Source organism: Oryx dammah, unplaced genomic scaffold (assembly GCF_014754425.2).
Source record: "Oryx dammah isolate SB20612 unplaced genomic scaffold, SCBI_Odam_1.1 HiC_scaffold_21, whole genome shotgun sequence".
Classification (NCBI taxonomy): domain Eukaryota; kingdom Metazoa; phylum Chordata; class Mammalia; order Artiodactyla; family Bovidae; genus Oryx; species Oryx dammah.
The window spans coordinates 33,616,926-33,641,062 of NW_024070205.1; the positions used below are offsets into that span (position 1 = coordinate 33,616,926).

At 51.4% G+C, this 24,137-nt stretch overlaps 1 protein-coding gene across 4 annotated transcripts in view; it reads right to left on the reverse strand.

The window, feature by feature from the left end:
• The window catches only part of ACOT7 (acyl-CoA thioesterase 7), a 100,969-nt gene that overhangs the window by 61,610 nt on the left and 15,222 nt on the right, over positions 1-24,137 (reverse strand). Inside the window, exon 1 of one of the 4 annotated variants that reach the window (XM_040263288.1) lies at positions 6,327-6,420. The exons of the other annotated variants lie outside the window; for them this stretch is intronic. Within the exon in view, the coding sequence (XP_040119222.1) occupies positions 6,327-6,346 (20 nt within the window). The 5' untranslated portion in view covers positions 6,347-6,420. Of the gene's footprint in view, positions 1-6,326; positions 6,421-24,137 lie in introns of those variants that run through there. 4 annotated transcript variants of the gene reach the window in all.

Consider the following 24,137-nt stretch of genomic DNA (forward strand, 5'->3'; position numbering starts at 1 on the left):
GGGCAAGTAAGCCTCTGTGCCACAAGCACTGAAGCCTGAGAGCCCTAGAGCCTGTGCTCCACGACAAGAAAAGTCACTGCAGCAAGAAGCCCGTGCACCGCAACCAGAGAGAGCCTCCCACGGATCTCCAAAGGACTGAAGACCCAGTGCAGCCAAAACTAAAAATTATTTAAAAAAAAAAAAAAAAAAAAAGGTCAGTGTTGGGATTTCCGTGATGGTCCAGTGGCTAAGACTCCTGAGTTCCCAATGCAGGGGGTCTGAGTTCTATCCCGCATGCCACAACTAAAAGATTCCACATGTTGTAACTAAGCCCTGGCAAATAAATAAATACTTTAAAAAAAAAAAAAAACAAGGTCAGTGTTTGCCAGAGGTTGGGATGGGGGTGGGATAAGAAGACAGAGCAGAGGATTTTTAGGGCAGTGAAAATACTCTGCATGATTCTGGAATGGTGGACATATCACTACCCATTTGTCCACAGCATGTACAACTTCTAGAGTGAACCGCAACGTAAACTGCAGACTGTGGTACGACACAGAGTTGTCACTGTGGGTTCATCGGCTGCGCGAGATGCACCTCTCTGCTGGGCTGCTGATACAGGCCGAGGCTGTGATGTGGGGCAGAGGGCATGCGGGAGCATCTGCACTTGACTCTCCATTTTGCTGTGAAAGTAAAGCTGCTCTGAGGCCTTCCCTGGCATCCTAGGGTTCGGACTGCTTCCACTGTGGGGAACTAGGCTCCAGCAAAAACAAAAACTGCTCAAAAAGTACCTCTAATAAAAAATGTTATAGAAAATATTTTTAATGTTTTGAGTTTTAAAAATTCCCGCTTATACTACTAAGCTCTTTTTTGTTGTTAAAGTTTAAGAGGTAGCCAATTCAAATAACAAAACAACCACATCAAACTCTTTCCTTGGCATTTGTTTTCAACTTAGTAAAGACTTCTACCCACAGGCCCAAGGGCCAGGCAGGGGTCCACACAGGGCAGGACTGAAACAATTCTACACCACGCAGATTGCGTCTGGAGAGTCTGACTTATTTCTGCCTGTTTGTAAAGTGGGCCTGTGCACACCGGGCTGGCTCAGGGCCAGGAAGAACAAACAGAGGGCCCCAAGGCCAAGGAGGAAGTGCTCACATCCGGGAGGGCTTGAGGAGGGAGGGACTGGGGAGGAGGCACCTCTGAGACAGGAGGGCACGGGACAGAGCCTGGAGGCACCCTGCGACACGGGGGGAGGGGGGGAGTCTGGACGGACCCCATAGCACCAACATCCCACTAACTCGGAGGGGCCTCAGGGTACTGAGCTCCAGGCCCATCCCCACCCCCTTGTCCTGGTCACCCCGGGTCCTGCCCAAGGACTGTCCTAGCGCCCCCAGGCCAGCTGGCACCCACACGGTGCAGACGCAAACCTTCCCCAGGGACCTGATCCTGCCTCTGCTCTGCAGTTGTGCAAACAAGGAGGGCCAGAGCCCAGGTCCGGCAGCCCCTCCCTGGGGCCCTCCCAGGGCGTCATCATGATTCCATCCCAGCCTCCACCCCAATGCCAGGGCTATGGTCCCGCACCTGCCCACCCTCCCTCTGTCCCCTCCTTCCTCCAAAGAGCACTGGAGCTGCTGGGCAGGGTCTTCCTCAACTCACTTCCCCCTGAATGCCCACAATGCGTGTCACCTCCAGGCAGGCAGGAGTGGGAGCAACCAGGGCAGCCAGGGGAACGTGCGGCCCCTTGGTGGCACTCCCGCTTTCCCATTTTTAGCAAAGACACGGAGATGAAAAGTGTTTCGCTTTCCTCTTCTCTATCAGAAAAGAAACAAAGACAGCCCAGTGGAACACGCACGATGCCACACGGCACTGCCCACTGGTCTCTGGTCAGGGAGGTGAAGGGGCGGTACTGGGTGGTACTGGCCCTCACAGCTGGCCAGCTGCGTCCATGCAGGGGTTCGAGCTGAGGATACCAAAGCTCTGAGTTTTCTAGAGAAGCCAGCAATCCAGAGTTTAATGTGAAATCTCTTGGAATTTGACTGGCAGCACCCGACTGAAATGGCCTCCACGCAGGCCAGCTCAGGAGGGCAGAGCAGGTGGTGGGCCTGACCCCATCCTGGGGGGACTCTGTGTGCCTCATTCTCTCTCCCACCTCTCTCTGCCCCTCTGCCCATGCCAACCTGCAACTCCCTCACTCCTTGAACCCCAGAAGCTCCAGGGAAAAGTGGACAGTTGGCCCAGGGAGCCCTTCCTGTGACCCCATCCCCCACGTCCTCTCAGCTGGCCAGTGGCAGGGACACTGCCTCCTGTGACCAGGCCTACGCACTCCAAGATCCTCTCCACCATCTTCCCCTCTCCCTGCACTCCCAGCAGTGGCATCTGGAATGTTACCACCCTGTCACTCACCACCTCTCCCCCTCCATTTCAGCCACTCCTGCCCCAAACCACAGGATGAGTTGGCCAGGGCTGGGCCCACGGCTAACCAAAGCAGACACCGCCTCCTCCCTGCTAACCTCTGAAGCAGACACTAAGCTAATGACAAGAGCAGGAAGGAAGCCACACACACCTGGGTCATAGAGTCACTTTCAGATGGTGCAACCACCCCCTACCGGGGCGCCGGGAAAACTTCAGAGGAAGTGACATTTGGGTCAAGTCCTGGAGAGAGAGCAGATGAGCCAGGGACAGAGGGCAGGGCACGAGGGATGCTCCAAGGAGAGGTGGTATCTCAGAAGACCCCAGAGATGGGAAAGCTCAGTAGGTACAGAAACAGACAGTGGTCCCCCAAAGCCAGCCAGTGACCCCTTGGGGGAGAGAATGGGGGTGAAGGACGAGCTGGAGAATGGAGCCAGGAGCTTGTCACACGGGCCTGGGACTGAGACAGAGCCTGGACTTGTCCTGGGGGGCAGGGTGGCCTTGGGAGACCCTGAGTCAGGGCTGGTGTGTGAGGAGTCACCCGGGGGCTGTGGATGGAAGAGCTTCTCTGCCTACGTCTTGCCTCCCAGCCCGAGCCCACCATTCACCCTGCTGCCCCAAGAGTCAGTCTTCTTAAGCAGGAGTCCACGGCCCTGCCAGACCCACCAGGGCCCCTCCTACGGGAGAAAAATTCAACTCCTGGGACTTCCCTGGCAGTCCAGTGGTTGAGACTCCACGCTTCCACTGCAGGGGGCATGGGTTCGATCCCTGATCGGGGAACTAAGATCCCGCATGGCACGTGGGGCAACCAGAAAAAAAAAAGATTCAACTCCCTAGTGAGGCCTCTGAAGCCCTCAGGGGTCTGGAACTTTCCTCGCCTATCTCCCACTGCCTCTTGGAGCTCTAGGCTGCACCTGCCCAGGCCAGTGCTGCTGGCTGGGCCCACCTGGACCTTCCCTCCACCTCGCCTGCACTAGCCTGTCCCAGCAACATGCCACCTCTGCCCCATGAAGAAAGGCGACTCGTGGACGAATGGGGAGCCTAAGTAGACACCAAATTCCGGAGGGCAACCAGCTTTATTGTCATCCACCCAAACTCCAGATACATGGGCTGCTCTAAGCCAGACATCCCACCAAGAGGAATTCACCCTACAGATGTTTCCACACATGACCAAACCAAGCGTGTTCAAGGTTACTCACTGAAAAGCTGTTTTACATGCAAAAGCGGGCCGTGCCCTAAATCTGCCAATAAGGGGCTCGTTATATTAAGTTACACCCACATGACAGAGTGTACAGCCTCAAGCAAGAGGGAGGAAGGGTCTCGGAGAAGCCTCGTTAGATGAGAAAAGGCTCAGAATGATGGAAGAAGACGGGTGACCGTACCTGCAGGCCCGGTGGAGACCACCTTTGAGGGGAGGCCCGGGAAACCAGAAGCTTCCATTGCCCCTGAGAGGAGAACCAGCGATTGGAGGAAGGTCACAGTGACACCTCTGTGCCTTCTGAATTTAAAACCATGTCAAAGGACTACCCTGGTGGTCCAGTTGTTAAAACTGCTCCCAATGCAGGGAGCACGGGTTCGATCCTAGGTCGGGGAGCACAGATCCCGCAAGCCCCACGAAACCATGTCAACCATGTCAAATATTAATAAATCCACAGTCTTTAAAATTTACTCAAAGCACAGCTGAAACAAAGGTGCTCAGCAAAGCCTTCTCTGAACTCACCACAGCAAGGCTACCATCTCTGCTGGTTCCTATGGGCAGGAAAAAGGCAGAGGAACAGAGTGGGAGAGGCCACTCCAGGAACGGACTGCAGACAAGGGACAATGAGGAGGCCAGAGGAGCCACCCTGCTCCCCACACGTCTGCGTGTCCTGAGGGCAGGCCCTGTGCCTCTGCTCCTCCAGGTCCCCCAAGGCCAGGCCAGGCCCCACCCGACCCGGACCCTCTGGACGGGGTTGAACTGTGTCCCCTGACACAATTCAGATCAGCTAAAGCCTGACCCTGGAACCTGTGACTGTGATCTGATTTGGAACCAAGGCGTTTGCAAATGTGGTCAAGTTAAAATGAGGTTATTATCAGGGCTGTGTTCCCATGACTGGTATCCTTAGAAGAAGATGGAAACCTGGACACACTAGGGGAAAAGGCCACACGATACGGAGGCAGAGCCTGGAGTGACGCTTTGACAAGACACACAGGCACTGTCTGCAGCCCGGATGCTGGACAAGGAAAGAAAGGCCCTTTCCCCTAGAGCCTTCAGAGGGAGCGTGGCCCTGCCGACCCGTGGTGTGGGGCTTGCAGCCTCCAGATGTGAAAGCATATGCATTTCTGTGTTTTAAGCCACCCAGGCGTGGTCATGTGTTATAGTGACGCCAAGAAACCCAGACAGCATGTGGCCTGAGGCTCCCACCCAAGTGACCTGAGCACCACCCCTAGAAGGCAGCAGGGAGCGGCGGGCTGAGTCCCCACAGCCTGCAGCCAAGCTCAGGTCCTGCTCTCCAGTCCGGCCAACCCAGGCCAGGCCCCCAGCAGCCTTGGTGGCAGCTCCACTGATGACTGCCCCCTGCCCACCCTACCCACAGCCCCCCAGCATGAGGCCAACATCTCCAACTCTGATAGGAAAATGTCAGTGCTAAAATGGAACACTTCCACGTGAGTTCCGGGGAACTGGGGGAGGCGGGGCAAGGGGGTTGTTTCCTTTACCCAACGGTGAAAGCAGAACTGCCTGAAGGAGAAGGTGGCAGTGCCCAGTCCAACCAATTTCCAGGACACGTGAAGTCCTCTGTGGGGTTTCCACCAGCACCCAAACACGGGCAGAACCACTGGGCTTGCTGCCAGGGTCCAGGCGGGTTCCCACAGGGCAGCCAGCTCTAAGCACGCCTCACAGATTGTGCCAGAAGCTCCCCAGACCTGTCCCTTCTGAATGAGGTTCAACCCAGAGAAGCAAAAGCGGGTCAGGACAGTGACTTTTGGACAGAGTGCCACCCCTGCCTTGGAGCTGCAGGTGGCAGTTGAAAAGGTGCCCGTGGCGGGGGCATCCATAAAGCAGGATCTGAACCGGAGTCCGAAGGCAAGCCAGGAAGGAGACTGGCGGGGCGGGGGCTGCCACTGCTGGTGAGAAAGGAGCTCCAGGCTCATCTGGGGGCATGCACCTGCCAGGAGGACCACATGGGTTGGGGGCATGTGGGCTGGTTCACATCTGGCAGCCTCCACCATGGGGCCCTGAAGGCCAGAATCAGGCACATATGAACACCCCATCTTCCTATGTGGGGGGGACTCTGCCCAACAGAAGGCTGTGTGGCACTGCTTGTCTTATCCAATTTGCTGCCTAAGAAGGTTCCAGAAAAGCTCCTTCAACCCCCAAAGACCCCAGAGGAGGCAAGGGGGGAGGAACAGCTAGGCCACCAAAGAGGCCCTGGGACCCTCCCAGGCCCCAAAGCAGGACACGAGAATGAACCAGGGCAGGTGGCCCATCCAGCCCCACTGATCCCAAAAACCCAGAGCACCCTGAGCTGAGCGGACAGGAAGGTGAGCAGCGCCTGGCCCAACCACAGAAATCTGCTGGCAGGAGAAAGGGAAGCACCAGGCAGGCAAGAAGGCAAAGAGAAGCAAGTGCCCCAACTTGGGCGCTGGAGCTAGCTAGGTGAGCGCCAGGTGGGTGAGTGCCAGGCCTCGCTGCCAACTCCCCGGAGCACCCATGATATGACCCTGCCAGGAGCCCATGTGGATACTCAGAGGCCAGAGGCCCCGTCCTGGGTTCAGTTAACCACCTAACCTCCAACGTCAGCAAGACCTGGGCCAGGCCTGGGTGCCCCAGGCTGCCTGAAGCCAGCCACAGCCAGCCCTGTTGCACACAGGGGCCGAGTTCCCCTACCACCTGACCCCGTCTGCCACAGGGGTGCCCACATGGCGGGGGGGGGGGGCGTCCCACAGCTGGTGGTTGGTACCTGCTCAGCTGGGAAGCCATGTGGGCTGGGACATCCCAGGTCCAGAGAGAGGCGACAGAGGCAGCTGCAGCTGACTCACCGGCCCTCTCCCACTGCAAGGATGGTCCCAACCCCTTAGCCTGGCGGGAAGCACCCTGGCTTCCTGGGCTGCCCAGTCTAACCAGGAAGGGGCCACTTCATCAGTCTGAGAAGCCTACCAAAAGCCAGTTGTCATAGAAATCTCATCTTGTATATAACAACAGTGGAGAAGGAAATCTTCTAGCCCTCCTGCTGCTGTTGCCCTGAGATCTAGAAGGCACAGGTGCCCTCCTGAGTCAGCGCTGGGGACAAAGGCCAAGCCCCAGGCCTGGACCCAAAGCTTCCTGACACTCAGACCAAAGTGGTGGTTGTCGGGGGGGGGGGGGGGGTCAAGAGCCAGAGTAAGTGAGACAGAGGGAGAGGTCCCATCAGATGCAGAGCAGCTGGCATCTGAAACCTGTCCCCCAAGCCCACCCTGAGTGGTAGGGGCTGTTGAACCCTGGCAGGGAGGCAGATGGCTGATCAGCCCTCTCCTGGCCGATGCCCTGCCCCCACCACACAGACCTTCCTCCCCACCACTCAGGTGCACTGGCTTCTACTGTCTCCCCCCGCTGGGTTTGGGGGAAGAGGACCGGCTGGCAGAGATGCCCTGGTGCTGAGGCGAAGCAGCAGCCAGGGGAGAGGAGGCTGGACATGTCCTGAGTGTCACCCAGACCCAACACCATCCCTGCAGAGCCACGGTCACCCAGGCACCATGATGGGCGGCATGAATGAATGAACCCACCCACTCAAGGGCGTACTTCCTAAAAACTGTCACCCTGGCTCAGCTCCCAGGCACCTGTCCAGCTAGCCTGCACAGACTTCGTTGTTAAGAGGACAAGTCAGGACACGGCTCTGATGGGGCTTGGCAAAGGCAGCCTGCCACTTGGGCCCACAGAGACCCCCTGTCAGAGGCCAAGTGCCCTCGGTTCCTTCCCGGGGGCCTTCCTAATATGCGGATGGATTCTCACTAAAGGCACTAGTGGCCCCACCTTTATGCAGAAGAAAGAACATTCCACACTGATTAAGAACATCCCAGCCTGACCAGCACCACAGCCCCCGGTTCCACAGGGAGGCAGGCACCCAGCCCGGGAGGAAGTGGCAAGGCTACCCTCAGCTGGGCCATCAGGATGCCTGGAGCCTGGAGCTGGCAGGCAGGTGAGGGGCCCAGCCACCACACCACACCCACAACGTCTGCCTGGAGGGGAGTCAGGGCTGAGTCTGGGACGAAACTTCTCCCATGAGCCTCCCCACCCATACAGCCTGACAGGTCCTGGCCAGGAAGGCAGACCTCCCCCAGCCCCCTGGCCGCTACAACAGCACATCAAGATTTGCCCGCAGCCCCTGGGGACAGGTCCTGTCTGGCAGGGCCGGGCCAACCTGCTCACCTCCGGGTCCCACGCTGGGCATGTGTGTCAGACGCTGAGCTGGCCCCCGGGGGATGCAGAGTGGACAGACGTCATCCCCACCTCACCCACCCAGGGCCCACCCCCTCCTCCGGCCCTCCCCGCTTCCCCTTCCCTGGGCCACAGGCCGCTCAGGACGCGAACTACCTCAGAGGTTCTGGGCGCCCCAGACGCTCGGTCTGTTCTAGTCCCCCTCTCAACCTCAGGTTGGAAAGAAGGCCCCAAGGCCCCAGATGCCCTCTCCAGCCCTGGCCTCCAGAGCCACATGCCGAGACCTGCCAATCCCACCTGCCCTGGTGCTCGGGCCAGGGTCCCCCAGACACCCCAACCCCGGCTGCCCCACAGTTTCCCCATGGCTCCCAACTCACAGCCTGGCCTTCCCCCTGAGTCGGGCCTGGTCAGAGCACCTCCGGAAGGCTGAGAGGGGCACAGCTCGCCGGAGCAAGAGCATGGCGTCCGCAGCCCCACAGTCCCTCCCGAAGCCACGACCAGATGGGGCTTAGAGAGGGCTCCCTGGCCTGCAGCGGTGCCCTTTGGACTCGGCCAGTCCCGCATAGGGGCATCGCTGCCTCCCTAAGCAACCGTGGCTTCCCTCTCCACATGGCAGGCTGGGCACACCCCTCCCCAGATAAAAGACGGTGCCCAGAAGCCCATCCCAACACTCCAAATACTGAAGGTTCCCTGATCTTTTTTTGTTCAAATTTTTGTTTTTCATTTTTAAGTTTTTTGGTTGTGTCAGTTCCCCAACCAGGGGTTGAACCTAGACCCTCGGCAGTGAAAGTGCTGTGTCCTAACCACTGGGCGGCCAAGGAACGCCCTCCTTGACTTTTGAAACTCCTGTAAAACTGTAAGAAATTGGAGTAGAAAGAGATGTTGGAAGTCAGCCGGTTCAAGCCCCAACTTCTACCCGGGAGGAAGGGAGGAAGGGCAGCAGGCCACCAATAGTCAGAACCAGAAGACACCAGGGGTACCGATCCGAGAAGGAAGGCCGGGTTGGGGGAGGCAGCCTGCGGGGCTCCATGAAGGTCAACAACTGCCCTCCCCACCTCCCCCATACACCAACCAGGTGATGATTATGACCCCACACCAACAAGAGAAGCAGGCACCATTTGCCCCACCAGGTTCTAAGCTCATTTGGCTTAAAGATACAACAGTCCTCAGTGGAACAAATAGAGAATCCTGGTATCAAACTGCACCTGAAGAACTTTCTAAATGATACATCCACCAATGGCATGAGGAGGATTCACACGGCATGCGATTCCGAGCAGAGGACCACAAGAGATGGGAAAATGGACTGAAATCCACAGCTGAGACAAGGCTATCTAAAGAAGTGCTTTTAGACAAACCACAGAAGTTAAGACTGAAATGAAGCATTGGAGGGAAGCCATGTTTCACATTTGGAGAACGAGCCACTAAATGATACGCAGTGTCAGCCACTTAAAACCTAGAGAGAGCCACAAGCTAAACCCCATGGGACGCAGATTTTTTTTTTTTTCTTAATTAGAGAAAAACAGTATTCAGGGAGGGGAGAAAATCTGTAAGAAATGACGCAAAATTAACTGTCTAAAACCCCTCCCACAGCTCAGTCCTGTCAGGGAGGCTAGACCAGGCTTCCACCGCCACTGGACTCCAGCCATGAGCAGACCTTTCCACAAACAGAACCATCTGATGCCAGTTTAGCTATATGAGTGAACAATTTTGAAGCTGAACAACCATAAGTTGCTATTTCCTTTCTATTAAATTAACCAAGAACCATTTAAAATGACAAAACCAGATGTCTGGAAAGGTTCATAGCAACATTATTCATAATAACCGAAAGGTGGAAACCCAGGTATCCATCATTGGATAAATAACATATGGTCCATCAACACAATGGACCATTCAGTTCAGTTCAGTTCAGTTCAGTCGCTCAGTTGTGTCCAACTCTTTGCGACCCCATGAATCACAGCACACCAGACCTCCCTGTCCATCACCAACTCCCGGAGTTCACTCAGACTCACGTCCATTGAGTCAGTGATGCCATCCAGCCATCTCATCCTCTGTCGTCCCCTTCTCCTCCTGCCGCCAATCCCTCCCCGCGTTAGTCTTTTCCAATGAGTCAACTCTTCACATGAGGTAGCCAAAGTACTAGAGTTTCCGCTTTAGCATCATTCCCTCCAAAGAAATCCCAGGGCTGATCTCCTTTAGAACGGACTGGTTGGATCTCCTTGCAGTCCAAGGGACTCTCAAGAGTCTTCTCCAACACCACAGTTCAGAAGCATCAATTCTTCGGTGCTCAGCTTTCTTCACAGTCCAACTCTCACATCCATACATGACCACTGGAAAAACCATAGCTTGCACTAGACGGACCTTTGTTGGCAAAGTAATGTCTCTGCTTTTCAATATGCTGTCTAGGTTGGTCATAACTTTTCTTGCAAGGAGTAAGTGTCTTTTAATTTCATGGCTGCAGTCACCATCTGCAGTGATTTTGGAGCCCAAAAAAATAAAGTCTGACACTGTTTCCACTGTTTCTCCATCTATTTCCGATGAAGTGATGGGACCAGATGCCATGATCTTCGTTTTCTGAATGTTGAGCTTGAAGCCAACTTTTTCACTCTCCTCTTTTACCTTCAAGAGGCTTTTTAGTTCCTCTTCACTTTCTGCCATAAGGGTGGTGTCATCTGCATATCTGAAGTTATTGATATTTCTCCCGGCAATCTTGATTCCAGCTTGTGCTTCTTCCAGTCCAGCGTTTCTCATGATGTACTCTGCATATAAGTTAAATAAGCAGGGTGACAATATACAGCCTTGACATACTCCTTTTCCTATTTGGAACCAGTCTGTTGTTCCATGTCCAGTTCTAACTGTTGCTTCCCGACCTGCATATAGGTTTCTCAAGAGGCAAGTTAGGTGGTCTGGTATTCCCATCTCTTTCAGAATTTTCCACAGTTTATTGTGATCCACACAGTCAAAGACTTTGGCATAGTCAATAAAGCAGAAATAGATGTTCTTCTGGAACTCTCTTGCTTTTTCAATGATCCAGCGGATGCTGGCAATTGATCTCTGGTTCCTCTGCCTTTTTTAAAACCAGCTTGAACATCTGGAAGTTCACATTATTTGACCATAAAAAGGAATGCAGTACTGATACACACTGATTAAAGGAATGTTCATGGGTTGAGGTCTGGGGAAGTCATTCTGGCTTATACATGAGTTACCTTGAATTCGATGCTGACTAAAATAGTCTGTTTGTGGTCTAGCAGACAAACACTGTGCATCTGTTTTAATTACTAAAGGAAAGGGTGCACTGACCAGAAGTAAAGAGTGTTCATGTTCAAAATAAAGCCTAGGGATTTCCCTGGTGGTCCAGTGGCTAAGACTCTGAGCTCTCAATTCCAGGGTTCTGGGTTTGATCCCTGGTGGGGGAACTAGATGGCACATGATACAACAAAGAGTTCCAGTGCCGCGGCTGAAGATGGAAGATCCCGCTGGCTGCAGCTGAGACCCAGAGAAGCCAGATAAATAAAGGAAAAAAAAAAAAGAATTAAACACCCTCCCTGGGACGCCAATGCTCATTACTCCTTCAACAGTCAGACTCCCTTCCCAGGTCCCAAGGCCACACTGATGGCCTGGGTACGTGGGGATCTGGTTTTCTGAAACTGGAGGGAAGGTCTCCTTGACTTGATGTTCTCTGTACTGACAAGACAGAAAACTGTGCTGAAAATCCTGCTTCTCCAGAGCAGATCGTCAGAGCAAATCCTCTGGGCTACAGTCCTCAGTTTGGCTCACATCAAACTCTTTCCTATTCCTGTTATACATTGTTTAATATCAGTTACTTGCCTCAACAACACTAAAACGTGGATGAACTCTGAAAACATGCTGAGTGAAAGAAGCCAGTCATGCAGAAGACTGATCTAGAACACCCAGAACAGGCAAATCCTAGAGACACACAGACAGTAGACCGGCAGTTGCCAGGGGCTGGGAAAGCGAGGTAGGGAGTGAAAACACCCACGAGGTTGTGTCTGGGGTGCAGTTTGTGGGGAAATAACCACTATGTCCTTCAGCTCTCAAGGTCATCTGGAAACTGAAGAAGGTAGAGAAGGCAGCATGCTTCCTTCCACCTGCCCCACACCTGCCCAGGGAGTAGGGGCTACACCCGAGTCGCCAAGGAGCAAGGCAGGAAGTGACAGACAAGGTCCTGGAGCTCCGAGAATCAACTGGCCCAACTGATGGTAGGCACCCAGGAGAGAAGGTGAGCAGAGAGCTGAATGGCTTTTCCTAGAACTGGAGGCCAGTTTCCTCCCACGGCTTCCCAGGAGCCTCAGATGGTAGAATCTGCCTGCAATGTGAGAGACCTGGGTTCGATCCCTTGGTTGAGAAGATCCCTTGGAGAAGGGAGTGGCAACCCACTCCAGTATTCTTACCTGGAAAACCCCGTGAACAGAGGAACCTGGAGGGCTACAGTCCACGAGGTCTCACAGAGTCAGAAACGATGGAGCGACTAACACTTTCACTTTCCTCCCACGGAAGCCCACCTCCAAGAGCAGAGAAAGCTGGGAGGGGCAGAGATATACTCTGGGGACATAAAGAACTCCTAACGGTGAGAAAACCAAAGCTGCAATTTTTTTAAATGGGCAAAAGTCCTGAGCAGACACTTGGCTAAACAAGATACGTAGGTGACAAACACAAACATGAAATGATGCTCGACACTGTTAGACATTAGGAAACTGCAGATTAACACCTCCGTGAGATCCTCTCACACCTCAGCACGGCTAAAGCTGAAAAGCCCGACTATACCAAGTGCTGGTAAGGCTGTGGAGAAACCGGGACTCCCAGGCGCTGCTGGAAACGAGCAGGAACAAACACGAAATGCACAACCACCTGGGGAGACAGTCTAGCAGTTTCTTAAACAGTTAAACCTATACCTACCATCCCATCCAATGTTGTCCCCGGAGTATGTCCCCTCAGAGGCCTGCACACCACTGCTCATGGCGGCGTTTCCTGTAACAGCCCACAGCTGGACACGACTCAAATGCCCATCTACAGATGAACGGACAGACAGACCGAGGTCCATCCACCCGTGCAAGGGAATGCTACTTGGCAATAAAAGGAATGAATGCTGGTCCTTACAGCAACGTGGGGGAATCTCAAAATGATCACACCAAGAGAAAGAGGACAGGGCAGACAGAAAAGAGCTCTGACTGCATGGCTCCACTTCTATAACACTCTCGATTCAGTTCAGTCGCTCAGTCGTGTCCAACTCTTTGTGACCGCATGGACTGCAGCACGCCAGGCTTCCCTGTCCATCACCAACTTCCAGAGCTTGAAACTCATGTCCATCAAGTCAGTGATGCCGTCCCACCATCGCATCCTCTGTCGTCGCTTCTCCTCCTGCCTTCAATCTTTCCCAGCATCAGCATCTTTTCAAATGAGTCAGTTCTTCCTATCAGGTGGCCAAAGTTGGGCCATCAAAGTTCAACCAAAGTTGAACTTCAGCTTCAGCATTAGACCTTCCAACGACTATTCAGGACTGATTTCCTTTAGGATGGACTGGTTGGATCTTCTTGCAGTCCAAGGGACTCTCAAAAGTCTTCTCCAACACCACAGTTCAAAAGCACTAATTCTTCAGTGCTCAGCTTTCTTTATGGTCCAACTCTCACATCCATACATGACCACTGGAAAAACCACAGCTTTGACTAGACAGACCTTTGTTGGCAAAGTAATGTCTCTGCTATTTAATATGCTGTGTAGGCTTGTCATACCTTTTCTTCCAAGGAGCAAGCGTCTCTTAATTTCATGGCTGCAATCACCATCGGCAGTGATTTTGGAGCCCCAAAAAACAAAGTCTGTCACTGTTTCCATTGTTTCCCCATCTATTTGCCATGAAGTGCTGCAATTCATGGGGTCGCAAAGAGTCGGACACAACTGAGCGACTGAACTGAACTGAACTGAATGGGACCAGAAGCCATGATCTTCGTTTTTTGAATGTTGAGTTTTAAGCCAGCTTTTTCTCTCTCCTCTTTCACTTTCCTCTGTAACATTCTAGAAGATGCAAACTAATCTACAGGGACAGTGAGTCAGTGGCTGCCTAGGAAGGAGGGCGTGATTATCAGGAGATGAGAAGAAACTCTTAAAATGATGGCTATCTCATGACCTCGATTATGGTGATGATTTTTCAAGTGTTTACATATGCCTAAATGGATCAAGCCACTCACTTTAAATGTGTACAGTTACATAAGTTATATGTCAATAATAAATAAATACCCCACCCACCCACCCCAACAGCTGCTGTGTGAAGAATCACGTGGTGGTGGCAAACACCTGGGGGTTCTTCTCAGTCACTGAATCTATGAGAGTTTACTGGCACTCAGTCCATTTCCAAGAGTGTCTCAGCCACCAGCTTCAGGACCACAAGCAGGAAGGAGGCGGCCAGGCTGCCCGGAGCTCCAGGTACGGCCTCACTAACAGCCCTACCAGGCCAGCATGCCAGGCACCACCAGGCAGCAATCACAGCCCTCTCAGCCCACGGGATCCACAGTGGAGCCCTCAGGAGCAGCCCAGCAGGCCTTGAGGACTTCCCCCAGAGTCAGGCAGAATACGGCCAGTGGTCCATATGGTGACACCCAGTCTCACTGTGGAAGGGGCTCCCAGACATCCTTGAGAATAGAGGAGGATGCCCTCCAAAGACACTGTCTTGGAGGTCTGGGGGGTGTGGAAGCTGGAGTAGACCGTGAAGGGGCTGAGGACAGAACAAGGGCAATTGTCTCAGCCTCTAAAACTCCAGCCCTGCCCAGTATCCTGGGCATCGAACAGCCCATCCTGCCAGACATCACCTGCAGACCACGTCAGCAGATGGGCCCCCCCAGAAAGCCAGTGTGGAAATTCCAAGGGCAAGCTGGCCCAGGAGACGCAGTCAGGGTTCAAGCCGTGGCTCTGCCCCTAAGTCAGCCACTGCCCCTCTGGACTCTGTTTCCTCACCTGTAACCTGGAGGGTTCATGGAGAGCTGAGAGTTCTCGAAGCTGTCACACTCTACAAGGACTTCCAGGACCTAGGAGAAGCCAAGTACACTGACTTCTGGCTCCTGGGCTGGCCAGAGGATACAACCAACAGAGACACTGGTAGCAGAACAGTGACAAGCCACCAACTGGGAGAAAATATTTATAAATCACGTGTCTGATAAAGCACTTGTATCCTTAACCAACAATCCAGCATGAAATGAGCAGAAGATCTGAAGGGACGCCTCATAAATGAAGACACACAGAGAGCAAATAAGCACATGAGAAAGATGCCTGTGTCACAGGTTACCAGGGAATCCCAAACTCAAATGACAACAAGCTACCCTCACACTCACCCTACCAGCCAAGATCCCGATGTGACAACGCCAGACACTGGCAAGGACACAGAGTGGCAGGAACTCCCACTAAACCCTGAGGGGACACGTGGTGTGGGCACAGTAGAAGAGTGTAGAGACCTCCTACAAAACTAAGAATTCAATTCACTCTCTTCCATATTAACTATCTAAAAACAAAAGGAAAAAGAAGCCTGAGCACCAAAGAACTGATACTTTCAAACTGTGGTGCTGGAGAACACTCTTGAGAGTCCCTTGCAAAGCAAGGCGATCAAACCAGTCAGTCCTAAAGGAAATCAACCCTGAATATTTATTGGAAGAACTGATGCTGAAGCTGAAGCTCCAGTATTTTGGCCACCTGATGCAAAGAGCTGACTCATTAGACAAGACCCTGATGCTTCGAAAGATTGAAGGTAGGAAGAAAAGGGAGTGACAGAGAATGAAATGGTTGGATGGCATTATCAACTCAACGAACATGAATATGAGCAAACTTCGGGAGATGGTGAAGGACAAGGAAGCCTAGTGTGCTGCAGTCCATGGGGTTGCAAAGAGTCGATTATGACTGAGCAACTGAATAACAACAACAAAAAACTTAGTAGGTACATGGGAACGATTACAAGCAAAATCAAGTCCACAAAATTATCACTGCTATGGCTGAGATAAGACTATCCCCACTAGGAATTCCCTGGCAGTCCAGCAATTAGGACTCAGGTGGCTCAGATTGTAAAAATTCTGCCTGCAATGCAGGAGACCCAGGGTCTCCTGGGTCAGGAAGATCCCCTGGAGAGGGGAATGGCAACCCACTCCAGTATTCTTACCTGGAGAATTCCATGGACAGAGGAGCCTGGCGGGCTACAGTCCATGGCGGGCTAAACACAAAGAATTGGACACAACTGACTAACACACTCACTTTTTCACCCTCACTGCCAAGGGCAAAGGTTCAATCCCTGGTCAGGGAACTAAGATCCACAAACCAAGAGGTAAGACTGTTCCTACTACTTCTTAGATGAAACAGGCCACTTAGACCAGCTCCTTACTGGCTAAGAGCCCCTCTGTTATGACAAGATGGGACTAGCCTGTCATTATAGGAAGCACAGAATGACAGTCAAATAGGATCCGGTCTCCTTAGACACCACAGGGCACCAAAAGCCATTCAGCTGCTAGGGTTCCAACATCTGCACACCTGTCCCCCAGCTTCAGGGGTCAGTGTTCACAGAGTGATGCCCAAGCAGCAACAGTGTCATGGTGGTGAGTATGGCTCCTGAGCTGGACCATGAACATCCACATGCTGAAGGTCACGAGGACCAGAGGCACCAAGACGCAAGTGCAGGAGTTCTGAACTGGACCCCTGCCACTCCCCCAAACAAAATTATTTTCCCAGCCAAACAAACGAACCAAAAAAAAAGCAAAAAAAAAGTCTGAGTGCCAAACACAAGCCTGAAGTTCTGGTCACCAATTATGACATGAGGATAGGGTGGGGGAGTTATGGCCACCACCAGCAGTTCTCTGACCCCAGCTGGGTGTCTTACAAGTCAAAACTTGATTCTGACTCTCTGCCTGGATGCAGGTGAGAAACCAGTATGCGGGTCAAGAAGCAACAGTTGGAATGGGACATGGAACAATGCAGTGGTTCCAAACTGAGAAAGTAGTATGTCAAGGCTGTATATTGTCACTTGCTTAATTTAACTTCTATGCAGAGTACAACATGTGATATGCCAGGCTAGATGAATCACAAGCTGGAATCAAGATTGAAGGAAGAAATAACAACCTCAGATATGCAGACGACACCACTCTAATGGCAGAAAACGAAGAGAAACTAAGAAGCCTCTTGATGAGGATGAAAGAGGAGAGTGAAAATGCTGACTTAAAACTCAACATTTAAAAAATGAAGATCATGCCACCCGATCCCATCACTTCATTGCAAATACATGGGGAAAGAATGGAAACAGTGGCAGATTTTCTTTTCTTGGGCTCCAAAATCACTGTGGACAGGGACTGCAGCCATGAAACTCAAAGATGCTTGGTCATTGGAAGAAAAGCTATGACAAACCTACACAGCATATTAAAAAACAGAGATAACACTTTGCTGACAAAAGTCCGTCTAGTCAAAGTTATGGCTTTTCCAGGAGTCATGTATGGATATGAGAGTTGAACAATAAAGAAAGCTGACCACCAAAGAATTGATGCTTTTGAACTGTGGTCTTGGAAAAGATTCTTGAGAGTCCCCTGGACTGCAAGGAGATCAAATCAGTCAATCCTAAAGAAAATTAATCCTGAATAGTCATTGGAAGGACTGATGCTGAAGCTGAAGCTCCAAAACTCTGGCCACCAGATGAGAAGAACTGACTCATTTGAAAAGACCCTGATGCTGGGAAAGATTGAGAGTAGGAGGAAAAGGGAGCAACAGAGGATGAGATGGTTGGATGGCATCACTGACTCAATGGACATGAGTTTGAGCAAACTCCAGGAGATAGTGAAGGACAAGGGAGCCTAGCATGCTGCAGTCCATGGGGTTGCAAAGAGTCAGACGCAACTGAGCAACTAAAAACAACAACCTGGAGACAGCATCAGACCCCACCGCCACCTTCCCAGACCAATCCCAAGTCCAGGCTGTCATTTGTGTTACTGACTGACCAGTTACAGAGTTTCCACCAAACTCCTTCTTGGGTTTGATTAATTTGCTGCAGAGGCTCACAGAGCTCAGGAGACCCATTCACTCATGAGATCACCATCTTACTACAAAGGACATTAAAGGACATATGAGTCACAGCCAGATGAAGAGACAGGTAGGGCAGAAGCATGTGGGAGGCACAGAGCATCCACCTGCTCTCATGGTGTGACGAGATTTAGGACAAACCTGAATCTACAGGCTCTCCAGCCCAGCTCCCTGAACCCCATCCTTTTGGGCTTTTATGGGGACTTCACAACAAAAGCCTGATTGATCCCATCACTGGGGACTGATTCAATCACCGATTCACCCAGCAGCCCCTCTCCCCTCCCTGGAGGTCAGGGAGCTGGGATTGAAGTTCCAAGCCTACGATCACACGACTAGCTTCCACCCTTAGGTACTTTCTGAAAGTCACCTCATTAACATAAGCTCCGGTGTGGTTGAAAGGGGTTTGTTACCAATACTAAGACCCCTTTATCACTCCCATCATTTAGGAAATGTCAAGCGTTTTAGACTCTGCCAGAAACAGGGATGTAAACCAATTATGTATTTCTTATTATAAATAACAATATCACAAAGCCACACCTGAATGAACACAGCAGCAGAAGAGCAAAGAAAGACAAACAAAAAAGTGTGGTGTTTACTACAATGGATGTTCCCCACCCCAGCTCGTCCTGATCAGTTACAAGGCTAAGGTTTCCACCTGCTAAGTCCCCAGAAGGTAATGGAATATGTAGTTGGCTCCAGAAGAGGCTGAAACCTGAAGCCTGGACTTTGAATAGGTGGAGAGGCATGGCCCATCTCCCCATCCCATACCCAGCCCTCCCAACCCACCCCCACTGTCCAGTGGCCCCAATGTGCCAGGACAGGCCAGAACTGGTCGGGGGACCAGATCCCTACCCTCAGGTGTTCCCCAGCCCCCATTCCTGGGTGCCAGACAGACACACACACCAGGAGCCTTTCGGGTACCCACCAAATTCTACAGGGGGGAAACAGGCTTCCCAGACCCCAGGGCAGTCTTACAAGCACTGGTCAGCGAGCACAACGGCCTGGCCTTTGGGGCACTGGAAGTGCGCTTTTCTCTAGGCACCTGAGGTGCAGAGAAGCTCTCGGCCTTATGCTGAGTATGGGAGATAAATTACACCTGAGCCTTTTAATCCTAAAGGAACTCAGTCCTGAATACTCATTGGAAGGACTGATGCTGAAGCTGAAGTCCAATACTCTGGATACCTGATGCAAAGAACTGACTCATTGGAAAAGATCCTGATGCTGGGAAAGACTGAAGGCAGAGGAGAAGGGCGCGACAGAGGATGAGATAGTTGGATGGCATCATCGACTCAGTGGACGTGAACTTGGGCAAGCTCCAGGAGATGGTGATGGACAGGGAAGCCAGCTGTGCTGCAGTCCATGGGATTGCAAAGAGCCGGACATGACCTGGCAACTGAACAATAACAAGCCTTTTAATTCCACCCACTTATAAACCAAAAGAAAGCAATAGCCATTTCCAGGGCACCTGGCAGGTTAGGACTGTCTCCATCAACCAGTTCCACGCTTTAGCAGCATCTAGCCTGGTCAGGGCAGGTCAGGGCAGGCGATGAGGCATCTGGTGCCCATTGTGCTGACCCTGAATGGGAAATTCAAGGTCATTCCTGCCCTCAGTCTCCCCGTCGGTAAAGCAAGGGTGATTCCTACGTCCGCTGGGGCTGAGAGCTAAGCAAGTAAGCATGTAGGGTGCAGGGAGCAGATGGGAACAGTGTCAGCTCAGGAAGTGGATGCTGCCTGCAGGGCACATGGCTGCAACCCCACAGCTGGTGGGATGCTCTGCTCCCAGCCCAGCCAGGAGGAGGGACAGTTAGTCTCTGAAGGAAGTTCTCTCTCCTGGACACGTCCACTCCCAGTCTGACAGCTGCCTCCCATCTTCTGACTTCTCTGACACTCCATTACCTGCAGCTTCCCAACTGTCAAGGTTTCTTTTTTAGTTTGCTTGTTTTGTTTTTTTTCATCTTTTTTTTCTATTTTTTATTTTATTTTTAATTGGAGGAAAACTGCTTTACAATATTGTGTTAGTTTCTGCCATCCATCAACATGAATCAGTCATAGGTTATACATATGTCCCCTCCCTCGCACCTCTGACCCCACTGTACCCCTCTCAGGTTGTCACAGAACACCAGGTTCGAATTCCCTGCATCACACAGCAAACTCCCACTGGCTAGCTATTTTAAATATGGTAATGTACATCTTTCAATGTCACTGTTTCAATTCATCCCACCCTCTCCTTCTCACACTGGGTCCACAAGTGTGTTCTCTGTGTCTGCATCTCCACTGCTGCCCTGCAAATAGGGTCATCAGTACCATCTTTCTAGGTTCCATGTATGTGTGTTAAGCCACAATATTTGTTTTTCTCTTTCTGACTTATTTCACCCTGTATAAAATGCTCTAGGTTCATCTACCTCATTAGAATTGACTTAAATGTGTTCCTTTTTATGGCTGAGTAATATTCCACTGTGTATATGTACCACAGCTTCTTTATCTACTCATCTGTCAATGGACATTTAGGTTGCTTCCATGTCCCAGCTATTATAAATAGTGCTGCAGTGAACTCTGGGGTACATGTGTCTTTTTCAATTACGGTATCCTGAGTTCATGCCCAGCAGTCAGATTGCTGGGTCATACAGTAGTTCTGTTCCTGGTTTTTAAAGCACTCTCCATACAGTATTCCACAGTGACTGTATCAACTGACATTCCCACCAACAGTGCAAGAGAGTTCCCTTTTCTCCACATCCTCACCAGCATTTATTGTTTGTAGATTTTTTTGATGACGGCCATTATGACAGGTGTGAGGTGATATCTAACTGTAACTTTGATCTGCATTTCTCTAATAATGAGTGATGCTAAGCATCTTTTCATATGTTTATTAGCCATTTGCACGTCTTCTTTGGAGAAATGGGTTTTTTAGATCTTCTGCCCAATTTTTGACTGGGCTGTTGGTTTTTCTGGTATTGAGCTGTATGAACTGCTTGTATATTTTGGAGATTAGTCCTTTGTCAGTGGTTTCATCTGCTATTATTTCCTCCCATTCTGAGGGTTGTCTTTTCACCTTCCAACTCTCAACGTTTGAAACATGGCTTAGATAGCCAGTCATGCCAGCTGGCCCTGGCCTGCCACAAACCTGAACCTCTGTGCCCTGAGGGGTCAGATTCAGGGTACCAAGGGGGCTGGATTGTGTGGCCTGGCCCTGGGAAGGTCCCCAGCAGAGACCTGTCCCTTGGGAGGCCTGGAGAGCAAGAGCCAACCCCTGCCACGGACAGGCTGAAGTCACAGAACAACCCAGAGAAGGGGGAGAGGGGGACCTGGAGGAAGGGGTAGAAAAGTCAGTGGGGGCAGGGGTAGTGCTCAGGGAGGCAAGTGGGAACAGAGAGATACAGACCTCAGAGACCTCATACACAGATCACACATAGACTGTCCTCTTCTCAAGGAACTGGTGCACGATAATGTGTACACCACGTCCCACGGGGCAGGCCCTGTACTGTGGCTCATGGATTTCTGGGTTCTGTCCTCAGGGTCAGGGATCAACGAACCTGGGAAAGAGTTCAAAGCAAGCTGGGAGAAGCTGGAAGCCGCAGGTGAACAGTCAGGAGGTTTGTGGTTTCAGCGCACCACTAATCAGCCTGTGACCTTGACCAGTCACCTGGCCAGCACCTATCTCTCAGTCTATGAAAAGGGATGTCCACAGGCAGAAGAATTAAACTGGACCCTTACCTCACACCATCTCTGAGGAAGAACTGGAAAAAGGTCCAAGCCCTAATGTAAGAGCCGAAACCGTAAAACGCTTCAGAGAAAAACACAGGGAAGCTCTGGGACTTGGGTTTGGCAGTGCCCTCTTAGAGAGGACAACAGAAGCACAAGCAGCAACAACAGCAACAAAGAGAAACATCAAAACTGTAAAGCTTCTGTGCTGCAAGAGATAATAATCAAAAGTAAAAAGACAACCCACTGAATGGAAGCAAACCTCTGCAACCCATACACGTGAGAAGAGATCTGTATCTAGAGTACAGAAGGAGGGACTTCCCTGCAGTCCAGTGTTTAGGACTGTGTGTTTTTACTGCCCAGGGCCCGGCTTCAGTTCCTGGTCAGGAAAGGAACTAAGACCCTGCCAGACAAGACAGCAGAGCCAAAAAAAAAAAAAATACAGAAGGGCCTACAACTCAATAATGAAAACACAAGCCAACTGAAAAAATAGGCAACAGACCTGAATAGACAATTCTCCAAATGTACAAATGGCTGATAAGTGCGTGAAAGTGTGTGCGTGCTCAGTCATGTCTGACTCTTTGCCACCCCATGGACTGTAGCCTGCCAGGCACCTCTATCCATAGGATCTCCGGGGCAAGAATATTGGAGTGGGTTGCCATTCCCTTCTCCTGGGGATCTTCCGATCCAGGGATCAAACCCCGGTCTCCTGCGTTGGCAGACAGGTTCCTTACCACTGAGCCCAAGGGAGTATCACTAATCAGGGAGATCTCCACTGAAACCTCAGTGAATCACCACTTACAACCGCCAGGGTGGCTACAGGGTAGCTACATATAGCAAGTACTGGTGAGGATGTGGAGCCCACGAGAGTGAGAAGGAGGCAGCTGCTTTGGAAAACATTCTGGTAGCACCTCCAAAGATTAAAAAGAGTAACCCTTTGACCCAAGAATGGAACTGCCTAGCTGTTTTCACTCATACCACCTCTGACATCAATTGGGTGGGGTTGATCCTCACACCAGCCATTTCTCCAACTCTTGGCCATTAGCCAGGCGCACTACAGTTGGATTCATTCCTGACCCCTCCTAGGGCTTCCCCAAAGGCTCAGTGGTAAAGAATCTGCCTGCCAGTGCAGGAGATACAGGAGACTCGGGCTCGATCCCTGGATCAGGAGGATCCCCTGGAAGAGGAAATGGCAACCCACTCCAGGATTCTGGTCTGGAGAATCCCAGGGACAGAGGAGCCTGGCGGGCTACAGTCCATGGGGTCACAAAGAGTTAGGACACTACTGAGCACGTGACCCCTCCTCAGGCTGGATGGTTCACTGGAGCACCTGACAAGACTCAGGACTCAGGGTTATGGTTTTTGTTGCTGTTCAGTTGCTAAGTCACATCCGACTCTTTGCAACTGCATGGACTGCAGCACACCTGGCTCTTCTGTCCTCTCCTACCTCCTGGAGTTTGCTCAAATTCATGTCCATTGAGTCCATTCATGTCCATTAGATAGTGATGCTATCTAACCATCTCATCCTCTGCTGTCCCCTTCTCCTTTTGCCTTCAGTCTTTCCCAGCATCAGGAACTTTTCCAGTGACTTGCCTCTTCACATCCGGTGGCCAAAGTACTGGAGCTTCAGCATCAGTCCTTCCAATGAATATTCAGGGTTGATTTCCTTTAGGATTGAATCTTCCTGCAATGCCAGAGACCAGGGTTCCATCCCCGAGTCAGGAACATCCCCTGGAGAAGAGAAAGGCAACCCACTCCAGTTCTTGCCTGGACAATCCCATGCACAGAGGAGCCTGGCAGGCTACAGTCCACGGGGGCACCAAGAGTCAGATACAGCTCAGCCATTAACCCTATACTATGCTCCAGTAAAGGACAGAAATAGCATCAACCTAACAGAAGCAGAAGATATTAAGAAGATGTGGCAAGAATACACAGAACTGCACAAAAAGATCTTAATGACCCAGAGAGCCATGATGGTGTGATCACTCAGCTAAAGGCAGACATCCTGGAATGCAAAGTCAGGTGGGCCTTCGGAAGCATCACTATGAACAAAGCTAGTGGAAGTGATGGAATTTCAGCTGAGCTATTTCAAATCCTAAAAGATGATGCTGTGATAGTGCTACACTCAATATGCCAGCAAATTTGGAAAACTCAGCAGTGGCCACAGGACTGGAAAAGGTGAGTCGTCATTCCAGTCCCAAAGAAAGGCAATGCCAAAGAATGCTCAAACTCCCCCACGACTGTACTCATCTCACAAGCTAGCATATTAATGCTCAAAATTCTCCAAGCAAGGCTTCAACAGTACGTGAACCAAGAATTTCCAGATGTTCAAGCAGGATTTAGAAAAGGCAGAGGAACCAGAGATCAAATTGCCAACAGCTGTTGGATGATAGAAAAGGCAAGAGAATTTCAGAAAAACATCTACTTCTGCTTCATTGACTACGCTAAAGCCTTTGACTGTGTGGATCACAACAAACTGTGGAAAATTCTTCAAGAGATGGGAATACCAGATCACCTGACCTGCCTCCTGAGAAATCCGTATGCAGGTCAAGAAGCAACAGTTAGAACGGGACACGGAGCAATGGACTGGTTCCAAATTGGGAAAGGA